We start from the raw sequence: 25710 nt of genomic DNA, 5'->3' as shown, positions 1-25710 counted from the left end.
CAGTCTCAGCTTTTTCAACTGTTCAGTTATCCTCACACCTGACAAGATTAGGTATTTGTGACCTAAGGACTTTAGAATAGCGCTCCACCTACTTTTCAAGGCAAGTTCCTTTTCCTTTCATGATAGAGTATGGGGGCATCAAGTTCTAAGGTTTTTATACCTCCAGACTTGAAGCATCTTCTCTTGAAACTATGAATAAACACTAACTTCCTATCTGTAACAACAAGGATCAGAGAATACATTTTTTAATCTTTCATTTTGTTTCCATGGCTCCATTTTCCTAAAGCCCATGCCCGTTGTGTTTGCACATTTAAACAGTTCTTATCATACTTTTCTTAACTCCATCTAAATAACAGCATCTGATTCATTATGATTACTACCTGAGTTCAAATCATAGGGCTGTCAGTCACTACCAATTGGGTGTCCTAGAATAGTTTTCTTCTGTAAACCTCAGTTTCCCCACATGCAAAATGTATATAAATAAAATGACGTGTCAAAGCCTGCAGTCAAATGTTCAAAGCAAAATTCATTCTCCATTCATCATTTGACAAATGTTCACCGCCTGCCTAGCATTATTAATGTCTTCCTCTAACTTATCTCCAAAAAGTTTTTAGACAAATAAATATCTTAAGTACTACCCTCAAAAGCATTGCACTTCATACGTGGGAAGAAAGCTACTTAAAGGTATCAAATTTTTACATATTTGAAGTTACAGAAAGCATGGTTAAAGAACCTATCAGATTTAAATAACAGTTTTCAAAAAGACATTTTTTTTTTAACTAGTAACAAACACGACAACACAATTACTGTTTTTGGATTTACTTTGTGGTTCTATGATATAAGTTACTTATGTGTCAAAAAGACTTTGTGCAAAACTCAAGAATAAATAAAAAGGAAAAGGTAAATTCTGACAAAAGTAAGTGCCGTAGGCTGACACACTTAGGTCAAAATCGCCTTCCTGTCACAGAGGAATACAAGGTGCTGCTGATGGATTCTGGAATATGTGAAAGCTGCTTGTTTTTAAAGTGTGAAGGAGCGGGAGGTAAGGGTTAAAAATTGAATTGTAACATCTCTGTCAAATGTGAGATACCATGATCTGAAGCAAGTCTACTGCACTAGCCTCTCACCCAGACTTTTAGGACTTCTTTTGTAAAACACACTGGTATGGCTTGGCCCATGATAAGTCTATGTAATAAAACAAATGAAATCATCATCCTAAATGAAAATAATTATTTATAAAGAAAATCACAGGACATGTAAAAGTGATTTAGAATGCAAAAAAAAAAAAAAAAAAGAAATATGTTCCAATTTCCAGTGTGACAATGGACACATTGTAGTATAATGTGCCCAAATCAACACTTCTATTCTCAAACTAATGGTTTATGTAATTCTACCTGTAACAACAACAACAAAAAGAATGGTTACAAAGGGTTAAGGGACGAAGAAATCAGGGTATTATTGTTTTATATGTACAGTTTCAGTTTGGGGTGATGAGAAAGTTCTGGAAATGCATAGTAGTGATGGTTATACCACAATGCGGATGTACTTAATGCCATTGAACTGCACACCCAGAAATGGTTAAAATGGTAAATGTTATGCTACATGCATTTTCCCCCTCCCACACAAAATTTACTGTTATTAGTCTTAAAAATGAAAACATAAAAGAATAACGTGTTACTTGTTATAAATTCTTGCTCATCTAGGCTGCTAATAAAAATTCCCCAAAGCAACGAAGTTAAAATAGGCACCCCATTACATTAAGCAAACCACTAACATAACAAAAATATTTTGCCATTGTAGAAGTACCTTAACCATGTCAGGAGGATATACCTATTAAATTTTATGCACATACACAATTACGGCCAAAATAACGATAAATTTGTATAACCACAGCCAAACGGTAAAAGAAATCACGCTGGGGGTCAATACGTAATGCAGACCTGAAACCCTTGTTCCTACAGAATTAGACTTGCATGCAATACCCGGTGTGGAAACAAAAGGGCTTCGAGAACGCAGCCAGTGCCTGGAGTCTCCCCAACCCTCTCCCTTCCCCCAGGTTGGAACACGTTCCGTTGGCTTACCACCAGGCCTAGGACGAGGGTGCGGACTCGCTCTCCTATCTCTGGCGAAATGTCATTGCCAAACTGCTGCAAGGTAGTGAGGAACCGTTTCAGCTTGCTGAGCTGCCTGGCGCCGCAGGCTGGGGGCAGCTGTTGATTAGCCAGAGACGAGGAGGAAGAGGAGGATGGCCCGTTGCTGAAGCCGTTGGGCGGCGACGGAGCGCCATTCAAGGCAGTGGGCGAATGGCTCGTGCCATTGGTTACTGTCGAAGGGCGCAAAATCAGAAAGAAGAAGAAAACGAATAAAGCACGTCAACAAGAAAATCACAACTAAGGGTCCTTCCCTTCCAATCTGGGGACTTTGAGTCATTTCAAAGCTGCGGGGTGTTTGGCGAGATGCTTTGACGTCACAGGGTGGCCAGGGGCTCGGGTGCTCGGTGACTCCAGGGGTGGACCCCTCACCCTGCAGGAAGACAGTCTGCACAGAAGCTGGTAATCAATGGCGGCTGGCTGGGGCGCAGGGCCAGCCCTGCCTCCCAAGCACGCATATGCCAGCCACCTGAAACGCTTCAAACACAGAACAAACAGCATTTTGGATGTCAGCTTTTTGTCACAGGCTTACATCAATGTAACAGAACTATTCCTTTCTAAACGGCTCCCCGAGAGAAAGTGTACATTTGGTGGAGACTAAATTTATCACTGGACATTTTTAATCATGTTTTGTACACACAACTGACAGCTGTGTTTATAGAAAGAGTACTTTCAAGTTTTAACCTTATACCACCCAATTAGAAGGCTATTTTCTCCCCCTCATATTTCTTAACCACTTCTTTAAGGAAAACACAAATTTTATGTAAGAAGCCAAAATGGATATGGTAATTATTGAAGAGTTATTTCTAGAAACCAAAAGGGACATTTCAATCCAACTAATAGCATGGATAGGCGGTAACTCGGTGAACTCACTCGATAAAATTTACTTGAACATCAAGGTAATAATCCGTAAGAACTAGGGTAGAAAAATTTACACATTTCTCACCAAAGAAACTATTGACTTTATCATGGTAGATCTTTATCAAACCCATCTCTGAAATATAATTTTGATAAATGACTTCCAATGATAGTTTGAAGATGTTTTAAGTACCTTATCATTCTTAAAAGTTTCAAGAAAATAAAATGGTCTTGTCCCAAGTGAGGACCAGAGCTACCTGTCAAGAAATGACATCTCACTAGGCCCTCTCACAGCAGGCATACGCCTATCACTGTGAGTCTGGGTAAGAACAAACCAAATGCAAGCTGACAGGGTTACAACTCGGCGCTGTGGCAGCCCCCTGCTCCTTACATGTTTGGAAAGGCCTTTTAAATGGCAGTGCAATCGTTCATAAACAGCCTGGATATCTCTTTTGCTGATCCCTTATACACCCACAGATCTATTTTTGCTTATTAGTTATTTTTCATTCACATATAGATTTCAGGGCACACGGTCTGTAAATATTAGTTTCACAAATCTTTGATGATATTTTGACCAGGATTTTCAGATTGATGAAAACAAAGCTCTCCCCCATCCCTACTAAAACATACAGGAATGAAAGGGAAGTTGGTATTCTGTCAGAATAGTCTGTCCTTTCCTAGACTGACACAAAACGCTGTACACTCCACTGGTTCAGAACACAAGTCCTGAGCCAACCTGAAAGGGAATAAACATTTAATAAATGTCTGACAGGTTCAACACAAGAAAGATGCTCCTTATTTCCAAAAGGTTTCTGCATGCTTTGGTTGCATAAAACGATCCCCCTTTTAACTTAAGAATGTAGATTTTTACATTATTTGTAAATAATGGAATAAAGTGGTATTAGAAGATCAGAAGGAACCTGGAAATAATTGAAGCCTATTAACATGTTCCAAGTCAAAAGGAGCAAGCTAAAATGGGATCTTCATTTATGCATAAGACATTATGCTGGATCTTCTTGTCCCTTGATTTTTATTTGCAGAAAACAAGATTAATTTGAACTTGAAAACAGAAAACGCAGAAACATCTACTTACACGTTGTTGGTGTAAATGAACTCGTTCTGGGAGCCCCTTGAGTTGTTGGGGGAGGTGGCATCGTGGGAGGAGTCAGCCTGGATGGGGTCTTCACATCCACAGGTGAGTCTGGCATCGTGGAGTGCTTCTCGGTACGATCTGGAGGACGCCACCACGATCATGTTATTTGACTCTTTAAGCACCTTGGGGTTTTCTTTTTTTTAGCACCTCGGTTTTATCCGTGGGGCTCATATTTTTTTACAAGCAAGGTAACAGAAGAAACCCAGCATCTTCTGTCAATAAAATAGGTCTATCTACTGAGGCTTAAATCAAGACTTTATCATGCAAACCCCTCTGAAGAAGGTGTAGCACAGATGGCAGGACCTCATTTCTAACTGGGTAATTTTACATCCTATTGTTATTTCTGGCTTGGGCAGATGCTACCTTTGGTAGTGTTATATGCAACAGCACAACTTCACTTGAAGCTGAAGCCAACATTAGCAAGATGTAAAAAATAGATGAGGAAGTGGGCCGGTAATGAAGCCCTCAGGCAGCTCAGAAAGTACACAAATCTGAGGCTCTGTTATGCAGGTGGGATCCTGTTAGACGCTGATGTTCTGCGATAGCTCTTTCTGTATTACTTGCCATCCCCTTTCCATGCTTAGTTTTCCAGTCTAATAGATGAAGCAGGCTATGTCTCCTGGTCATAACCTCTCACTTCATTTTTTTTTTTCTGCCCTGTTTGAAAAATCACCACTACATAAATGTCACACAATGAAGTTATTATTGACTTAGAATTTATGAGTTTATGATCTACCATTTAAAAAATATGTAACCAATACTTCAACCAACAATCTCTGGCAGAGTAAGAATGGAAAAATAGCAAACTGAGAACTCAAAAGAACTAAAGACCCTCCTAATATTTTTTTATGAGTATGTGACAGGGAGAAATTCCCTGACTACCCAATAAGGTACTTTAGGACTTTTATACTAAGTGTATTTTTCTCTTGCAATTTTAAACTTCTCAATCTAATCTACTCAGAGAAACAGATCTCCAGTAAAAAAAAAGGGTGTTTGCTTTTTTTTTTAAGATGCAATTTTCTACCAAATATGTGTACACATGCACACATACCCCCAAAAATGTTTCTGAGGTGCCTCTTGCAGCCTGAGGCACAGATAGCTACCAATTAGACTTTCTGAAAAGTAAAATAATATAGACTATTCATAAGAATGGGTCTCTTAAAACATCAATATGACCACCATAGTGAAAAACTCTCAAAATTACTTGCCAATTATTAAAATGAAAAGCTCAAATTATTACTATGACAATTCCAAATCAACCTCACCTTTATTCAAAGCAATTTTGTAAGACTTGGGATGCAACAGAACATAACATTTGAAAGCTGAAATAGCACAGATACCACATAAGGGAAGGTGTAATAAAAGAATCAAAGTAATCACCATCCTAATAAAGAGTATTTTAAAAGATGAATCAGTGAACAGTAAGTACCAGGATCTCTATTTCTTCATCTCTACTGCTGGCTGAATAACAATGACTATCCCTATAGTGAATAAGTGTTCCGAGTGGAATGATGGTGAAACACTTGGAGAGCACCTCTACCTTTATCTTATTATTAAAAACTTGTCCTCATATGCTATTCCAGAGCGTTTTACAACCAGTGCCAGTGAATAACTTATTCTAGAGAAAAGCAGAAGTTAGGCAGGCTCAAAACTACTTCTTTGATAGTTAAATTCATTGCACAGTCTACTCACCTCAACCAACCTCAGCAACAAGGGAATAAATAGCTTTCCACTTATGCTGCAGCTTAGGGAAGAGGTACAGCAGCGAATACAAGTCTCCCTAAATAAAGGCAAATATTTCTCTCTTGCCAAGGAAGGAAGGATAAAGGCAGGCTTGCCAGAGTCGGCTGGGAGATAACAGTGGGAACTGCTGGTCCATCTGGTTTGCATTCTGCTAACACTCACACAGAGCTGTTAGCGAAGGCAGTCCAGACCCACAGATTTGAAGCACGTGGTTGCACAGAGAAAGGAAGGGGGATGGAGGGGAAGTGGGAATAACAGAAAATAAATAAATAAACATAGCAAGCAAGAGAAGGGAAGACGAGAAAGAGGGAACACAACAAAAAAGCAGGGAGAAAGGGGCCCGAGGTTACAGTGGACAGCTTCAGCACCCCTCAAGGCGGAGCCTTGGGAGGAAGTCACAGGGGACAGCTTCAGCACCCGGAAAGGCTGAGCCTTGGTAGACACGGGCCCTGCCTCACCTTGATGCAATTCCTGAGCAAGATCTAAACTTGAGAATATATCATACACCCACTTTTTACTACTCTTTCTCCAACAGCCTGCGCTAAGAAAAAAGGGGAAAATGAACCAGCAAGCTGACAATGGGTTTCCTCTTCAGACTCTTTTAAGATAAAACTTGCATTTGTCTTCTGGCCAGTTTTAGAAAGATTTTTGATACATTCATAATTTTAATCTGAACGCCTTTCGAATACCTGTCTTGGTCCACTTATGTAACATGATTCCTATGCATAATTTAACCATAATGACAGCAGTAATTATTATAAAAGATAGATGAACAACTCTTTTTTTTTTTAATTTCTGAAATGTCATCATTTTAGGAGCAATAAGCACTAAGCCAGTGAAGAGCCAAACACACCACTTCTAACAGTAATATACACACTTTCACCAGAATGTATGTACATGTGTATGTGTATTTAGGATTTTGACATGGGCCACATTTCTGTGATGGTTAGTTTCACTCTGATGAAAAGGAGTTCCAACCCAGAGGTCCTACAAACTTTGACAAAGTGGGACCATATGTAACTCATTCTGTGCTGTTCACTGCAGTCAATCCAGAATTGAGATAGATGGTGAAATAACCAGCCAGGCCTAAGCCATACATACACACACAAAAACCCTCTGGAGCAGAGAGATGCAAGTAAACTCAGAAAATGTGTTTTAACTATGCTGAGTTCTGTTGCATTTGCTTTGGATTATTTTTTTAAAAAACATTCTGAAATATATATTCTTGAAATTTCTATAGCAAACAGTAAAAGAGCTATGATTCAATCATAGAAGTATTTCATTCCATTTCAAATTAGAGGATATAGTAAAACCAATATTAAGCTATAATATTTCTTAAGCAGTTTTCTAAGTCTATGAAAATTATATTGTTCTTGTATGTAATTTCTATTTTTAGTTGCTGTGGGGGAAAGCTGACATTTATTGACACAAAATGATAAACCCAAAAAGAAAGAAAAAGACATTATCAGATCAGTAAATTATGTATTTTAAAAAAGAATCATCTACCTTAATGATTCACACCACTTCTAAACAACATCTTCCCTATATGGTAAGTTTTCAACTCACATGGCGAATATCCAACACATATGTACCAAAGATGGCTGATGCATGGAAGGAAATGTGGTATATATAAATATATTACTGATAGCATTTCAATACCCAATTCAATGTCAGGGCCTTCTAGAAGTGGTATGTTTTCCATTTCCTTTTTTGTTGTTGTTATTTTATGTGAAAAGGTATGGCATAATCCACCATGGCACTTATTTTGCTTTTAGTTAGTTCAAATAGTTCCAGATGTGTTTTTAAAGTATGAAGAACAGGCCTTCTGCATTTCCCTTGTTTACATACCACTCTAGAGATGATTGGTGTAAAAGAATTCAGTATTGGTATAATGAATGGTATAACATTTTCTATCAGAGTTCATCACATCAATTTTAAAAGAAGAAATATCTGTTTCACAGGTGTTATGGACCGAGGAACTTTTCGGTCAATTAGTAGTTAGTTCAGAGTTAGTCTTATCTGGGTATTAGTTAAGAAAGCTACAAGGCACGCACCAAAGAGGATTAAGCCCAAGTGGAACCAAAGACCAAGGTACTATTAAATGGAAAGGCAGGAGGAAAAAGCTGGCACAGAGTTTGATTTGTATTTCTCTGGAAAATGGAGCAAATATGGTTCTGACAATGGAGCCATTGTCAGATTCCAGTGACTGGGTGTGAGATGTTACAAGCAATTGTCTGCAGACTCGAAAGGTAGCCGTTCCAGCCTCTACACCACCAACACCTCATTTCCTTGATAAACACCTCTGGCAACACTCATTCCTGCTCAGAACCCTTCAACAATGCTTAAGAATAAAAGTCAAATGCTAACATTTCAGCCGGATGCAATTATACAGTGGGAAGGATATTTATTAACAGCGATAACAGAACTTCCAAGTTAAGACAGACGTGGTTGCAAATGTAGACTCTCTTGACCGTTAGTAGTGAGCCTTCAGGCAAGTGAGTTACCCTGAGTGAGTTACTCTTCCCTGGCGGCTCAGCTGGAAAAGAATCCACCTGCAATGCGGGAGACCTGGGTTTGATCCCTGGGACGGGAAGATCCCCTGGAGAAGGGAATGGCTACCCATCCAGTATCCTGGCCTGGAGAATTCCATTGACTGTATAGTCCAAGGGGTTGCAATGACTGAGCGACTTTCACTTCCACTTTCTGTTTCCTTTTCAGTCCCTCTTAAGAATGGGGATGCGATCCTCTGCTGCGACAGGACCCCACCACAGTGCCTACTCATATCAGGCACCAACTTGTGTGAGCGTCTTCTCTTTGGCCTTCCTCTCCATGGTCCATTTATGGCTTTATTTCCAATGCCTTTTCCCAATTGTATGCTCTGCCTATGTAGGGCACCTTGACATTACTCCTTGATTTTTCTGCCTTTCTTTATAGAGCTTTTGTTTCCTTTATCTAGAACATGTCCCATCTTATACATTACTTACTGCTCATTATGGATTCCACATCCTCTTAAAGCTTTCCCCAGCTGCCCTACATATCAACAGTATCAGGCTTCCTCTGCGTCTCTCTTAGCATTTATTATAGCCTATCTGTACAACATCTGTATATGTGACTCTGTATTATACACTCAAACGCCCCAACCAGTGATAATACTGACAGTAAGCAGTGAAGTGTTAGTCGCTCAGTCGTGTCTGACTCTGTGACCCCGTGGACTGTAGCCCGCCAGGCTCCTCCGTCCATGGGATTCTCCAGGCAAGAATACTGGAGTGGGTTGCCACTTCCTTCTCCAAGGGATCTTCACCACCCAGGGATCGAAGCCAGTTCTCCTACATTGCAGACAGATTCTTTACCATCTGAGCTAACAGGGAAGTACAGTAAGCAACTTGATAGCAATTTAAGTGCCTCCTTAGGAAGACATTTAAAAAATAAACACAACCATGGCTTTCATCACTACCCAGGTGGCGCTAAGGATAAAGAACTTGCCTTTCAATGCAGGAGACATAAGAGAGGCAGGATCAATCCCTGGGTAGGGAAGATCCCCTAGGGAAGGGTAAGGGAACCCACGCCAGCCTGAAGAATCCCATGGACAGAGGAGTCTGGTGGACTTTGGTCCATAGGGTCGCGAAGAGTCAGACACAATTGAAGCTACTTAGCATACATGCATAGCTTTCACAAGAAGGAATGTTAATTCATAACTTTTACAAACCCAGTCCCTATATTATAGCCAGTTTAAAGACAGCAACCCTAATTCCATGGCAAAAGACACAGAATCATCAACAGCATATAAATACATGAGAAAATGGAATGCAGGTAATAAGTAAAGATTCTGAAAATCCAAAATTCAGTTCAACTGTGCCACCACCTTACGTAGACAAAGTGTAAGGATGACCTGTTACCTCATGTCTTACCATGTGTTATGTGAAGATATTTCTTTCTGATATTCAAATCTGATCTGACCTATTACCTAGTTTAAAACCGTTGGGACTGTCCCACTGACCACAGAATAAAATATAAGCTCTTTGGCTTACCTTATGTCACAGATAGTGCTGAGTTCCTTCTCACCAGCCCTTATCCCGGTCTTCCCTGCGGAAGAGCCCTAATTTTGTTCAGATACACAATTCTTAGGGGCAGATTCTGCTTGTTTTATATTATCAGGTTATCACATTCCCCTTATCAGCAACAGGTTTCAGAGGTGAGAGATGTGCTCCAATTATGGACAATGGGTCATGAAGGGAGGCCTATAGAAAAGGTTCTAAGAAAGACTTCTTAACCCATCAAAGGGAAACCAAAGCAGAAAATACCCCTTTTTCTTCTGTCTGAAAGTGATTCCTTCACTTCTTTGGAGTTTACTTTTCTTATTTATAAAATTCAGCATCTTGGAATACATGACCTCAAGGATCTTTTGAAAACTCTAATATTCTCCAATTTCTTTCTCCACATGTGGCTCATGATAATCTCAAACAAAAAGGAGGCTACTCAGAGAAAATGTATCGACAATAAAGTGACCACCAAACTTCCTCTGTTCACATAAACATCTATGTCCACAAGTCAAGACTATGCCTGAACAGAAATCTTTTCCCAGAACCATTAAAATGAATATCTAGCTCTTGTTTTTAAATACAATTTTCAATTCTCATTACTAAATCTCTGTCAATGATTTGGTCACAAAATAACTGTACAAATGTCCAAATTTCTCTGTTTAAGCTATCATCAAAACACTCATTTTCAAAGCTCAGGTTCTTGAAAGCGTCATCTACACTCACTTTCCTTATTTCCTTTTCCTCCTTACATGTACTTGGAGTAGACACCTATAAGACCCCTGCCTAGAAAGCTTCCCCCCCAGCACGGGGACTTGCCACGCCCTCTAATCTCAGAGCTACCTTGGGGGCCACCGCGTTCTTTGATGACGTCATACCCCAGCTACCAGCGGCTGGCCCAGGCACAGCACTTAGTCTGAGATGGGCCATCTCAGGAAAGAAAAGTAACTCCAATCCAGAGGCGAAAATCATACGGTCTGCTGCCTTTCACGTCCAGAAAGCAGGTGTGTGTTGGAAAAGAAGGCAGCAGGTGGGAAGAGACCAAGAAATGACAAGAGATTATCCTGATGGTACCTCACAGGAAACGTGCTCATTCTACTGGATTCTAGCTGCATCTCTAAAATTCCTATAATTTGGATCTTCCAAACATTCCTAGTCAATCAGGCCCTCCTTTACCTAAATCTTAATTTGAGCTGACTTTTTACTTGCAACCAAAGAATCCTGAGTAAAATAACCCTGGACTATAGCATCAATGTATTCTTCTCCTACTGAAACTTCTAAATTGTCTCTTATTAATCCAAGAAACACCTGTACCATTTATCTGGCATCTTTGTATCAGCTGACACTGTACACCACTTCCTTCTTCACGAAACATACTGTCCTCTGGACTCCATTATTCTAACATTTTCCTCATTTTTCTCAGGCCTCCCTGCATGTTCTTTCTCGGTCTCTTTTAAAAGTTCACTCTTTGACATCCCTATGATAACTACTCTATTTCCCCACCGTGATCCTCTTCAAACTTTCACTCTATACCTTTTCCTTAGTGACTTCACTGGTGCTGTGATAGTCACACCATGGCCATTATGTGGATGACTTGTACATGTAACTCTAGCCCTAATATCCCTTCCAAGTCCTAGAACCAAATATCTAGAATGCTACTCACTTCAAGAGGCTGAATTCAAACTCTTATAAAACTATCCTCTCCCCTTGCCTAAGCGACACTCCATTGAATGGACTTTCTGATCTGATAGTTCATCTCTGATCCATTCTCCAAATCACATCCAAAGACCTTTTATAATGTTAAGCATCAAGTCCTTGTGTCTTACTAGGATGCAGAAAGACAGAGCTTTGTGACATATCGGGCTCCCATGTACCCCCAGCCACCTCTGAACTCTTTCCTGAATTACTACGGCCCCTGAAAGCCCCTGGGTCACACAGGGTTCCACTGCACCGCATCCCTTACCTGACATACCCTTCACTCCACCACTGTCTGCTTAAGTCCATCACTCCTTTAAAACTCCATCTGGGTCTCACCTCAGCTAGTGCGTGCTAAGTCACTTCAGTTGTGTCCGACTCCATGTGACCCCATGGACTGTAGCCCACCAGGCTCCTCTGTCCATGGGATTCTCCAGGCAAGAGTGCTGGAGTGGGTTGTCATGCCCTCAGCCACGGGATCTTCCTGGCCCAGGAATCGAACCCGCATCTCTTACATCTCCTGTGCAGGCAAGTGAGTTCTTTACCTCTTTGTCACTTGGGATGCCCCAGCACAACTCTCCTATCCTGGGCTGTCCCAAAAACTACCCTATATTTCCATATTTCACTCTCTAAATCATCTTATGGCACTGATTGCATTTTATTTAGAAACAAGGTCAGTCTCTTCCACTAAACTGTAATTTATTTAAAGGAAATTATGATGACATATTATTTGTTTTTATAGCCCCAGTACTTGGCACAGTGCTTGACACATAAAAGGTGCTCAATAAATATTGTAAATGAATATATATTGCTATAAGGCCATGATGCAGGCAGATGGGTTGGGTGTCCTCAGAGGAAAAGGACCAGATGTAGCTTTTTGACATAAGAGAAGCCATTTCAGGCCTAAGCCCTTTTGTGACCTAAGCCTAGACACGATGCTTGTCCCTGAACAGGTCTCAGTGGTAAATGATCTTCAGGGAACAAAGAAATGCAGAACAGAGGAAAAGCAGTCAAGAAGCAACAGTTCAGCAATAAATCAGAGTCCCGGCTGTTCCTCAAGGGATACACATAACCATGTGATACACATCTCGGAGTTATTCTTCGGGAACTAAGACTTCCATCCTGGTAAGGATGGTAGCTACAGTTTAAGACACCCAAACCTAAGGTAAGATGATTCTGACCTTTTCTGACCCTCGTGACTTCAGTCAACTAAAGCTTGGATTCTGTCAACCTCTGCCCCAAGTCTATGCTGAGATATCATTTACTTATTTGGCTGCAGTGGGTCTTTGTTGTACCACCCTGGCTCCTCTTTGCAGAACGCAGGCTTCTCTCTAGCTGTAGTCATTGCAGCACAGCATGTGGGATCTCAGCTCCCTAACCAGGGATCAAACCCATATCCCCTGCATTGAAAAGTGGATTCTTAACCACTGGACCATCAGGGAAGTTCCTTTATGTTGAATTCTTCTCTGTTCCAGTCCTTCATGAATATGCATGTGGCTTAAAATTCCCCCAATTTTGCTATTCGGGGAGACACTGCTTTGGATAAGATCGCTAGTGTTCTCCTTACTTGCTGCAAGTAATAAATCCTTCCTTTTCCTGGTTGTATCTTCTGAAATACCCACCAAGAGGGGAACCCAGTTTTCAGGTAAGAATAAGGCATGCCTTTAGTCACAACTTTGAAATACTAGAACTTTCAAGAAACATGACAAATTTAAGATACAATCTTCTACGCCTTTTATCCATCCTTAAAAAATCCTAAAAAGAGTATCTACACTCTGAAAACATTAAGTAACAAAAGATAAATTTTTGAATCGGATTACTGAGTTTACCAGTTTTAAAATGTCTTTCAGTAATCACAATATATTTCCTAAAGCCTTTTATATTAGAAAAGGAGATGTGTAAGGCAATTTATACACATGACATAGTCTCCAAAAGCTCCCTTTTTTTTTACAATAATACTAACAGTATAGTCATGTATCATACACATGCATATTCAAAAAAAAGACAAAATATATTATGAACCCAAACCAATTTTTTCCATATTTCAAAGTTTTTCTGTTCTTGTCTATGGATGGTAGAATTATAGATTAGTTTTAGTTTCTTTCTGTTATCTTTCTTTTATTTAAATGTTATGCAATAAACATGTTTTATTTTTACAAGGGAAGAAAAAAATCCCACAAAAACCCTTAGGATAAGTCAACTAAAATCAAGTAATTAGGCACTACACCAAATTCCCTGCATGCTTTAATCTTATTTTAAAATCTCACTATGAAAAAGTACTACAAAGTTGCCCGTCTTCTAAAAGGGAACTGAGGACAAGAGTAGATAATCTGTTTGAGGTTACAAGCTAGAACTTACTCCAGGCATTCTGAGTTCACTATCATCTAAAACTACTGCTATTTCATACAAGATCTGGAGTTTTATACAAGAATGTGTCTTGCTATTTTCTACAAGAAACACTCAGTAAATACTGGATCTGGAGTTAGCATTATACTGGAACTGCACCTTCTAAAACCACTGTACTAGTCACCATAAAGAAAGCTGAGCGCCGAAGAATTGGTGCTTTTGAACTGTGGGGTTGGAGAAGACTCTTGAGAGTCCCTTGGACTGCAAGGAGATCCAACCAGTCCATCCTAAAGCAGATCAGTCCTGGGTGTTCATTGGAAGGACTATGTTGAAGCTGAAACTCCAATACACTGGCTACCTGATGCGAAGAACTGACTCATTAGAAAAGACCCTGATGCTGGGAAAGATTGAAGGCAGGAGGAGAAGGGGACGACAGAGGATGAGATGGCTGGGTGGCATCACTGACTCAATGGACGTGAGTCTGAGTGAACTCCAGGAGTTGGTGATGGACAGGGAGGCCTGGTGTGCTGTGATTCATGGGGTCGCAAAGAGTCAGACACAACTGAGCAACTGAACTGAAGTGAACTGAGTCACACGTAGCCATTTAAAATTTAATTAATTAAAAGTAAATAAAATTTAAAATTTAATTCCTCAGTCACACTAGTCACATTCAAGTGTTCAACAGCCGTGGTGGCATGGCCACCATATTAGAAAGCTCAGTTATAGAGTATTTCAGTCATCACAGAAGGACAAGGCAGGGCTCAAAGAAACGGCTCTGAAATGTTACCCTAAGAAACAAAAGTCTGCAGTAGGAGGCCATGGAGGTGACATGCAGCCTCAAAGTGTGGGGACTGGGGGAAGGAAGGAGAGCCTTTGGTCTCATCCGAAACACCTCCCAGTCCCATTCAGATCTTTCCTTGATTTATAGGTTGAACTCCAGCTTATGATTTTGTCTGATGGTTAAAAGGAAAAAAATGTTTAAAACCTAGTGACTAAGTAAAGTGAGCTTTAAGGAAGCAGGAGGAGAAGTCATGCTCAGTCCAGGTAATCAGTCAACAACGGGATAACTGCGTTAACGAGAACGAGGCCACGAGTTTGTCCTGGAACAAGCCAGTTAGCAGCTGCATCAGCAGCTGGTCCAGAAACTGGGATGACTACCTGAAGTAGGACATCAAGGCATTGAAAGAGCCTGAGGTGGGATGCAAGATGAAAAAAGAATGACTAAATCGTGATTTCTAGTAAAATACTTCAAACATTTCTGGGTCATCTCTTACAGGGACAATGCATTTCCTTCCCCTTCCTCTAGAGTGCTTCAGTAGCTCCTCCTTGATACGTTCATCCTGTTTCTGAATGTTTCCCTAGTCACAGTGTCAGCTTCACAAACGCAGAAATTCTGACTGATTTTGTTACCTACAGCTTCCACAGCCGGAGAAGGCAACGGCACCCCACTCCAGTATTCTTGCCTGGAGAATCCCATGGACAGAGGAGCCTGGTGGGCTGCAGTCCATGGGGTCGCTAGGAGTTGGACACGACTGAGCGACTTCACTTCCACCTTTCCTCTCATGCACTGGAGAAGGAAATGGCAACCCACTCCAGTGTTTTTGCCTGGAGAATCCCAGGGACGGGGGAGCCTGGTGGGCTGCCGTCTGTGGGGTTGCACAGAGTGGGACATGACTGAAGCAACTTAGCAGCAGCAGCAACAGCAGCTTCCACAGAATTTAGTAGAGTGTCTAGAACAGTAGACAAAGTAGGTAAAGTTTTGCTGAATGAATGAATAAAGAACGTAAGCTAGGAAGAAAGCAAAGCCAAGTTTCTGACAAAACAGGCAAAGATATTACCCGTCATTTTATGGCTACCCAGAGGGGAGTAGAGGAGAGTCAGCAGGCAGGAGACATGCTGGAAGCACATATTCACTTCAATGGAATAGGCCCCAAACAGACTAAAACCGTTCACTCATTTTTCAAAAAAGATGACGTGCAGGCCACCAAGAGAAAGTGCTATAAACATTAGTAAGTACCCAAATGGTGGTTCTAGTTAGAAAAAACAATTTTAATATCATAAAGTATGGAAAGAAATGTGGGTCTTATGAATACTGGTAGATTCCAGGCATTACTTATATGTATAAACCCTTTAGAAATGTCATATCTCCCATGTCTGTCATCACTGTTATTCAAGTGATTCTGCTTCAGAGTCTAATACCACTTCCTGGAGGTAGTTCCTGGAGTCACCAAATGGCTATCAAGCAGCTTTGGATTAACTATGATACCTTAAACAGCATAGGTCCATAGGAATCTGTTTTAAGATTTAATATATTTTAAGATTTCCTTGTCAGACTTTATTTTTTGGGCTCTAAAATCACTGCAGATGGTGACTGCAGCCATGAAATTAAAAGACGCTTACTCCTTGGAAGGAAAGTTATGACCAACCTAGATAGTATATTCAAAAGCAGAGACATTACTTTGCCAACAAAGGTCCGTCTAGTCAAGGCTATGGTTTTTCCAGTGGTCATGTATGGATGTGAGAGTTGGACTGTGAAGAAAGCTGAGTGCTGAAGAATTGATGCTTTTGAACTGTGGTGTTGGAGAAGACTCTTGAGAGTCCTTTGGACTGCAAGGAGATTCAACCAGTCCATAGTGAAGGAGATCAGCCCTGAGATTTCTTTGGAGGGAATGCTGCTAAAGCTGAAACTCCAGTACTTTGGCCACCTCATGGGAAGAGTTGACTCATTGGAAAAGACTCTGATGCTGGGAGGGATTGGGGGCAGGAGGAGAAGGGGACAACAGAGGATGAGATGGCTGGATGGCATCACTGACTCGATGGACGTGAGTCTGAGTGAACTCCAGGAGTTGGTGATGGACAGGGAGGCCTGGCGTGCTGCAATTCATGGGGTCGCAAAGAGTCAGACCCGACTGAGCGACTGAACTGAACTGAACTGAAGATTTCCTTTGGGGAAAAAAGGGACCTCCAGTTGAAGAAGTTTGAAACCCCTGACACCAGCAACCAGTTGAATGTTTGCTGAATGAGTGTAATGAAAACATGAAGGAAAAGCTGCAACTCCTAAACACATAGAAAAGTGACTCCTGCTTATCAGAAGAGCAGAGAAACACAAAGGCATCACCAAGGGCCCATAATCTGAACATCAGCATTTATGTTAACACCCTCCTGCCAAAGTGCATGGAGAAGGCAGTGGCACCCCACTCCAGTACTCTTGCCTGGAAAATCCCATGGATGGAGGAGCCTGGTAGGCTGCAGTCCATGGGGTCGCTAAGAGTCGGACATGACTGAGCAACTTCACTTTCACTTTTTCACTTGCATGCTTTGGAGAAGGAAATGGCAACCCACTCCAGTGTTCTTGCCTGGAGAATCTCAGGGGCAGGAGAGCCTGGTGGGCTGATGTCTATGGAGTCACACAGAGTCGGACACAACTGAAGTGACTTAACAGCAGCAGCAGCCAAAGTGCAGATTATTTCAGAAGGTGAAAAAAATCATTCAATGGTGATCCAAATCTTCAACAGTCTTAAAGCACAGACAATTTTTATCCCATCAAGATCTGTCATATTTGCCAATAACAAAGAAGGCTACAAAGCCAGGCCCGAGAGTGGTTACAGAAAAATGGTAGCAGGCATGTCCAATGCAATCAGTTATGGTTATCCAGGTAAGAGTTAGTAATCCTAGGCAGAAAATTATGAAGGTGCACAGAGTATGGCAGAGTATGTGCTGTGCTGTCCTTAGTCATGCAGTCGTGTCTGACTCTTTGTGACACTATGGACTATAGCCCTTCAGGCTCCTCTGTCCACGGGGATTCTCCAGGCAAGAATACTGGAGTGGGTTGCCATGCCCTCCTCCAGGGGATCTTCCCAACCCAGGGATCCAACCCAGGTCTCCTGCATTGCAGGTGGATTCTTTACCATCTGAGCCACCAGGGAACCCCAAGAATACTGGAGTGGGTAGCCTATCCCTTCTCCAGGGGATCTTCCCAACCCAGGAATCAAACCAGGGTCTCCTGCATTGCAGATGGATTCTTTACCAGCTGAGCTACCAGGGAAGCCCTGTGTGACTAAATCTGCTAAGTCACTTCAGTCGTGTCCGACTCTTTGCGACCCCATAGATGGCAGCCCACAGGCTCCCCCGTCCCTGGGATTCTCCAGGCAAGAACACTGGAGTGGGTTGCTATTTCCTTCTCCAATGCATGAAAGTGAAAAGTGAAAGTGAAGTCGCTCAGTCGTGTCCGACCCTTAGCGACCCCATGGACTGCAGCCTACCAGGCTCCTCCATCCATGGGATTTTCCAGGCAAGAGTACTGGAGTGGGGTGCCACTGCCTTCTCCTATGACTAAATCACAGGCAAGCAAATAGTAGGAGCTCAAATGAATATTTGTTTAATTTAATTGAATGTACAACCAAACAGTACTGTTGATGTAGACTTTACATTATAGGCAATGGGAAAGCACAGAGTTTTTAGGGAACTGAATGACATACTCATTTCTATATTATGGGTATATATGGACCAGAGAATAAATAGTGTAAGAAAGGCAAGCGGGCAAGAGGACTGGATATCAACAGCGTAGACAAGAATTGATATAGCATCCAGCACAGACGTGGCCCTAAGAACGGAGAATATGAGGGAAATTGAGGAGGTGCTGTATTAAAAGTCTACGTCAAATTCACAGAGCTTGGTAACAAAGTAAGATAAACCTTGAGTAAGTAGGAATCTAGGGTGCGTGGCAATGTCAAAAAGCAAACCCACACAGAGCAGGAAGAAGCATTTGGAAAGAGCTCAGTTAAGTCACAGTGACTTAGAGGGACCCCTGCAACACTCTGTTGTTCGTATATAAAATACCCTGATCATCTTTCGCTCCCATGGGGCCACCATCAAATTACTCTCCCTCTAGACGTGTTTCTCCTCCTCCACCACTGGCCAGCACTACCAGCTTTCACTGGAGCTAATCAACACAACTCCTCTCCTATACTGCAGTCTGTTTACCATAAAACAGATGGAATAATCTTGTCAAGTACAAGTGTATTCATTCATTCATTTAACTAACAGTATTTATTCAAAAATATCTGAGCCATCTACAAAGTGCTAATACTATTTTGTACAACAGGGAGATGTCAATCAAAACAAAGGAAAATCACTGCCCTTAAGAACTTTATATTCTGATCCTCAGATGAAGTGACTACTCTACTTTAGACAAAGTAAAAAATCGCTTTAAGTAACCTAACATTGTACAGGAGGTGGTGACCAAGGCCATTCCCAAGAAAAAGAAATGCAACAAGGCAAAATGATTGCCTGAGGAGGCCTTACAAATAGCTTAGGAAAGAAGAGAAGCAAAGGGCAAAGGAGAAAAGGAGAGAGATACCCATCTGAATACTGAGTTCTCAAAAATGGAAAGGAGAGATAAGAAAGTCTTCTTACGGAAACAATACAAAGAAATAGAGAAAAACAACAGAGTGGGCAAGACTAGAGATCCCTTCAAGAAAACTAGATACTAGGCGACCATTTCATGCAAAGATGGGCACGATAAAGGACAGAAATGGTATGGACTTAACAGAAGCAGAAGATATCAAGATGAGGTGACAAGAATACACAGAAGAATACATGGATAACCATGATGGTGTTGTTGCTCATCTATAGCCAGACATCCTGGAATGTGAAGTCAAGTGGGCCTTAGAAAGCATTACTACAAACAAAGCTAGTAGAGGGGATGGAATTCCAGCTGAGCTATTTCAAATCCTAAAAGATGATGCTGTTAAAGGGCTGAACTCAATATGCCAGCAAATTTGGAAAACTCAGAAGTGGCCACAGGACTGGAAAAGGTCAATTTTCACTCCAATCCCAAAAAAGGGCAATGCCAAAGAATGTTCAAACTGCACAACTGCACTCATTTCACATGCTAGCAAGGTAATGCTAGGCTTTAAGCTAGGTTTCAACAATACATGAACCAAGAACTTCCAGAGGGACACTGAAATTCAAAAAGGTGGAAGAACCAGAGATCAAATTGCCAACATTCGTTGGATCACAGAAAAAGCAAGGGAACTCCAGAAAACCATCTACTTCAGCTTCACTGACTACACTAAAGCCTCTGACTGTGTGGATCACATCAAACTGAAAAATTCTTAAAGAGATGGGAATACCAGAACATCTTACCTGCTTCCTGAGAAACCCATATGCAGGGGAGGAAGCAACAGTTAGAATCAGACATGGAACAACGAAGCTTCCAGACTGGGAATGGAGTATGTCAAGGCTGTATATTGCCACCCTGCTTATTTAACTTCTATGCAGAGTTGTTGTTCAGTTGCTCAGTTGTGTTCGGCTCTTTGTAACCCCATGGACTGAAGCATGTCATGCAAAATGCAGAGCTGGAAGCACAGAAGCACAAGCTGGAATTAAGATTGCCAGAAAATACCAATAACCTCAGATATCCAGATGACACCACCCTTATGGCAGAAAGTGAAGAAGAACTAAATAGCCTCTTGATGAAAGTGAAAGAGGAGAAGCAAAAACCTGGCTTAAAACTCAACATTCAGAAAACTAAGATCATGGCATCCGGTCCCATCACTTCATGGCAAATAGATGGAAAATAAATGGAAACAGTGGCAGATTTTATTTTCTTGGGCTCCAAAATCATTACAGATGGTGACTGAAGCAATGAAATTAAGAGACACTTGCTCCTTGCAAGATAAGCTATGACAAACCTAGACAGCGTATTAAAAAGCACAGGCATCACTTTGCTGCCAAATGCTCATATAATCAAATCTATGGTTTTTCCAGTAGTCATGTACAGATGTGAGAGTTGGACCATAAAGATGGCTGACTGCTGAAGAATTGATGCTTTTGAACTGTGGTGTTGGAGAAGACTCTTGAGAGTCCCTTGGACAGCAAGGAGATCCAACCAGTCAATCTTAAAGGAAATCAATCCTGAATATTCATTGGAAAGACTGATGGTGAAGCTGAGGTTCCAATACTTTGGCCACCTGATGCGAAGAGCTGACTCATTGGAAAAGACCCTGATGCTGGGAAAGATTGAAGGCAGGAGGAGAAGGGGATGACAGGATGAGATGGTTGGATGGCATCACCGACTCAATGGACATGCTTTTCAGCAAACTCCAGGAGATGGTGAAGGACAAGGAAGCCTGGTGGGCTGCAGTCCAAGGGATCGCAAAGTGTCAGACATAATTGAGCAACTGAACAACAAGTAACTCAGGACAGTAAACAGTCTCTGCTTACCTCTCCTATCTTAATCTCAGACCTCACTGGTTTAATCAGTCACAAGTTTCATCTCACATCAGGGCCTTTCACTCAGCCAGGAAAACCTACCTCAGCTCAAATTCACTTACTCAAAGGGGTCCTTGATGCCCCTCGCCCCCTGCCATCCCCTGTATGATAAACTCTACTGTTCTGTTCTTTGCAGAGCTTACAGAAACTGTTATAATGCTTCATAATGGCAGGGAGCATATCATTTCAATATCACATATCAACTCAGTCCAGAATTTATCACACTGCTGAGAACCTAGTTCAAGTAAATGGTGGTTAAATACATATTTCCTATTTAAAAATACAGATCTGGAGGTACAAGTAGAGCAAAGCAATCAGATTTTTTATTTCCCTTAATAGGGATTTCAAAATTTCTTCAGTGATAGAAATAAAATAATGATGACAATTATAGAATAAGCCTCTCAAATGTATACTTGATCCCTACTGCAATGGGGCCTCCCCCAGCACCATTCCCTCCAAATCAACCCAGCATAGGGCACAGGCTTTTTTGTGGTTAATCCAAAAAATACAGATCGATCTTTTATTTTACTTGAGCTCTCAGCGGTCTTGGATCCATCCGGCTATTTCTCACTGCTTTTCTCCTGCAGTATCATCCGTCTAGTTGTCGCTAGGAATCTCCCTGAGTTCTCTGGGACCTGGCCCCTCCTGTGTGCCTGGGTCTCACCTTCTCCTCTAAACTGGCTTCAACTCCTACGCTGTCCGAGGCGGTCCCACCAGGGCTCTGTATCCCCAGAGGACCCTCTCCTGGAAACCAGAGTCAGGAGTTATCTAACTGCTTGCTTAACAACTCTACACAGATATCTGATTGACAGCTGCACTCAGAATCAAATCTAACATCTTCCTTAGGAAATCTGTGCCTCCTTCTGTACTTCAGTCTCTAGCCAACTGAACAGACCCAAAATACCACATCCTAAGACTCTTCCTCTGCACCATCCTTTTCCATGTCCAATCCGTTCAGTGTCCTATCAATTTCACTTCTAAGTATCTTTAGGATCCACCCTCCCTTCACCCCTGCCCTGGTTTTAGCACTTACAGAGTTTCTGGATGGTTTTCTTTATCTCTTGCCCCCTTCTTTCCTAAAATCCTCTCTTTGTTTCCAGGGAAGAGAAATTTATGAAACTGAGAAATCTTATACTCCTTCTACAGTATATAATCTATTTAAAAACACCCTCTAAAGTTATAAAAGTTGGTCAGGGAAAAGAATGAAGGTTCTTTTCTTAACCCTGTGTCTCCAATGTCCAAAAAAAAAAGGATCTTCACAGAAAGCAGGAGCAGTGTTACTTGCTCAGTTGTGTACCTCTGCAACCCCATGGACTGTAGCCCGCCAGGCTCCTCTGTCCATGGGACTCTCCAGGCAAGAATACTGGAGTGGGTTGCCATGCCCTCCTCCAGGGGATCTTCCTGACCAAGGGATCAAACCCGGGTCTCCCACATTGCAGGTAGATTCTTTTCCATCTAAGCCACCAGGAAAGCCCTCTTATACACATGTCGTTAAATAGCTTGATGTAGTAAGCCATTTAAAAACAAATTAAATTATCAAGATGCCCATCCTATCCACCTACCCTAACTCCCGGTATATACTGTAACCATGAAATATAAAGTGATCCGACTAAAATAGTAACAAGTTTTTTTTCCAGAATTTTAGAAGTGTTTTAAAAGTTGATTTGAAATGAAAAGGAAAACTAGCAAATGAAGTTTAATGAGGAAATTGAGCCTAGCATTTGTTAAAATGCACCACAAAACTGTATTTTGAACAATGTGCTACTGGTATCAAAATAGACAATACACCAAAATAAAAGCTGAAAAGCAGAAAAAATATAAAGCTCAGGAGTGAGTAATTAAGAATTCAATAGATGATAAAGATGACTTCTAATGTTACTGAGAAAACAATAAAGCAATCCAATAAACTCTCTCTGGAACTATTAGCCAACAATTTGGAACAAAAATAAGTAAACCTGTTATATATCCAGTCATTCACTTCCTTTTAAATAAAAATTAAATGATACAAATGAAAAAAATATACTAAATCGATAGGTACATACTTATTTAAACTTAGGATTTGAAAAGAGAGTCAAACTATAACAAAAGCAGAACAAATAATGACACTTATTAATAAATACTAATACAGAAAAAAATACCATAAACAAGGAGAGGTAACACCCAGGGAACAAATACTTGCTATGTGATAACAAGGAACTGATATCCTCACTACATCACCAGATGGTCAACACCGAAATCAGACTGATTATATTCTTTGCAACCAAAGATGGAGAAGCTCTATAGAGTCAGCAAAAACAAGACCGGGAGCTGACTGTGGCTCAGATCATGAGCTCCTTATTGCCAAATTCAGACTTAAATTGAAAAGTAGGGAAAACCACTAGACCATTCAGGTATGACCTAAATCAAATCCCTTATGATTATACAGTGAAAGTGAGAAATAGATTTAAGGGACTAGATCTGATAGACAGAGTGCCTGATGAACTATGGACAGGGGTTCGTGACATTGTACAGAAGACAGGGATCAAGACCATCCCCATGGAAAAGAAATACAAAAAAGCAAAATGGCTGTCTGAGGAGGCCTTACAAATAGCTGTGAAAAGAAGAGAAGCCAAAAGCAGAGGAGAAAAGGAAAGATATACTCATTTGCATGCAGAGTTCCAAAGAATAGCAAGCAGAGATAAGAAAGCCTTCCTCCGTGATCAGTGCAAAGAAACAGAGGAAAACAACAGAATGGGAAAGACTAGAGATCTCTTCAAGAAAATTAGAGATACCAAGAGAATATTTCATGCAAAGATGGGCTCAATAAAGGACAGAAATGGTGTGGACCTAAGAGAAGCAGAAGATATTAAGAAGAGGTGGCAAGAATACACAGAAGATCTGTACAAAAAAAGATCTTCACGACCCAGATAATCACAATGGTGTGATCACTCACCTAGAGCCAGACATCCTGGAATGTGAAGTCAAGTGGACCTTAGGAAGCATCACTATGAACAAAGCTAGTGGAGGTGATGGAATTCCAGTTGAGCTATTTCAAATCCTAAAAGATGATGCTGTGAAAGTGCTGAACTCAACATGCCAGCAAATTTGGAAAACTCAGCAGTGGCCACAGGACTGGAAATGGTCAGTTTCATTCCAATCCCAAAGAAAGGCAATGCCAAAGAATGCTCAAACTACTGCACAATTGCACTCATCTTACACACTAGTAAAGCAATGCTCAAAATTCTCTAAGCCAGGCTTCAATAGTATGTGAACCATGAACATCCAGATGTTCAAGCTGGTTTTAGAAAAGGCAGAGGAACCAGAGATCAAATTGCCAACATCTGCTGGATCATCAAAAAAGTAAAAGAATTGCAGAAAAACATTTATTTCTGTTTTATTGACTATGCCAAAACCTTTGACTATGTGGATCACAATAAACTGTGGAAAATTTTGAAAGAGATGGTAATACCAGACCACTTGACCTGCCTCTTGAGAAATCTGTATGCAGGTCAAGAAACAATAGTTAGAACTGGACATGGAACAACAGACTGGTTCCAAATAGGAAAAGGAGTACGTCAAGGCTGTATATTGTCACCCTGCTTATTTAACTTACATGCAGAGTATATAATGAGAAACGCTGGGCTGGAGGAAGCACAAGCTGGAATCAAGATTGCCGGGAGAAATATCAATAACCCCAAATATACAGATGGCACCACCCTTATGGCAGAAAGTGAACAAGAACTAAAGAGCCTCTTGATGAAAGTGAAAGAGGAGAGTGAAAAAGTTGGCATAAAGCTCAACATTCAGAAAACTAAGATCATGGCATCTGGTCCCATCACTTCATGGCAAATAGATGGAGAAACAGTGGAAACAGTGGCAGATTTTATTTTGGGGGGCTCCAAAATCACTGCAGATGGTGACTGCAGTCATGAAATTAAAAGACGCTTACTCCTTGGAAGAAAAGTTATAACCAACCTAGACAGCATATTAAAAAGCAGAGAAATTACTTTGTCAACAAAGGTCTGTCTAGTCAAGGCTATGGTTTTTCCAGTAGTCATGTATGGATGTGAGAGTTGGACTATAAAGAAAGCTGAGGGCCCAAGAATTGATGCTTTTGAACTGTGGTGTTGGAGAAGACTCTTGAAAGTCCCTTGGACTACAAGGGATCTAGTCCATCCTAGAGGAAATCAGTCCTGAGTGTTCATTGGAAGGACTGATGTTGAAGCTGAAACTCCAATACTTTGGCCACCTGAGGCGAAGAGCTGACTCATTTGAAAAGAGTCTGATGCTGGGAAACATTGAAGGCAGGAGGAGAAGGGGACGACAGAGGATGAGATGGTTGGATGGCATCACTGACTCAATGGACATGAGTTTGAGTGAACCCCAGGAGTTGGTGAGGGACGGGGAAGCCTGGGGTGGTGCAGTCCATGGAGTCGCAAAGAGTCAGACACGACTAAGCAACTGAACTGAACTG

The 25710-nt window shown here is 41.2% G+C and overlaps 1 protein-coding gene across 11 annotated transcripts in view; it reads right to left on the bottom strand.

Moving 5' to 3' along the window:
* The window catches only part of RUNX1T1 (RUNX1 partner transcriptional co-repressor 1), a 152805-nt gene that overhangs the window by 58142 nt on the left and 68953 nt on the right, over positions 1 to 25710 (bottom strand). For 10 of the 11 annotated variants that reach the window (XM_055546689.1, XM_055546687.1, XM_055546686.1 and 7 more), the window contains 2 exons: positions 4102 to 4239; positions 2082 to 2323 (listed from right to left, as the gene is read on the bottom strand). In XM_055546689.1, the coding sequence (XP_055402664.1) occupies positions 2082 to 2323; positions 4102 to 4239 (380 nt within the window). Of the gene's footprint in view, positions 1 to 2081; positions 2324 to 4101; positions 4240 to 20129; positions 20342 to 25710 lie in introns of all 11 variants that reach the window. The other variant, XM_055546688.1, reaches the window with a different exon arrangement.

Source organism: Bubalus kerabau, chromosome 14 (genome assembly GCF_029407905.1).
Source record: "Bubalus kerabau isolate K-KA32 ecotype Philippines breed swamp buffalo chromosome 14, PCC_UOA_SB_1v2, whole genome shotgun sequence".
In the NCBI taxonomy this organism is placed as follows: Eukaryota; Metazoa; Chordata; class Mammalia; order Artiodactyla; family Bovidae; genus Bubalus; species Bubalus kerabau.
This window is presented reverse-complemented; position numbering and strand designations above follow the sequence as displayed.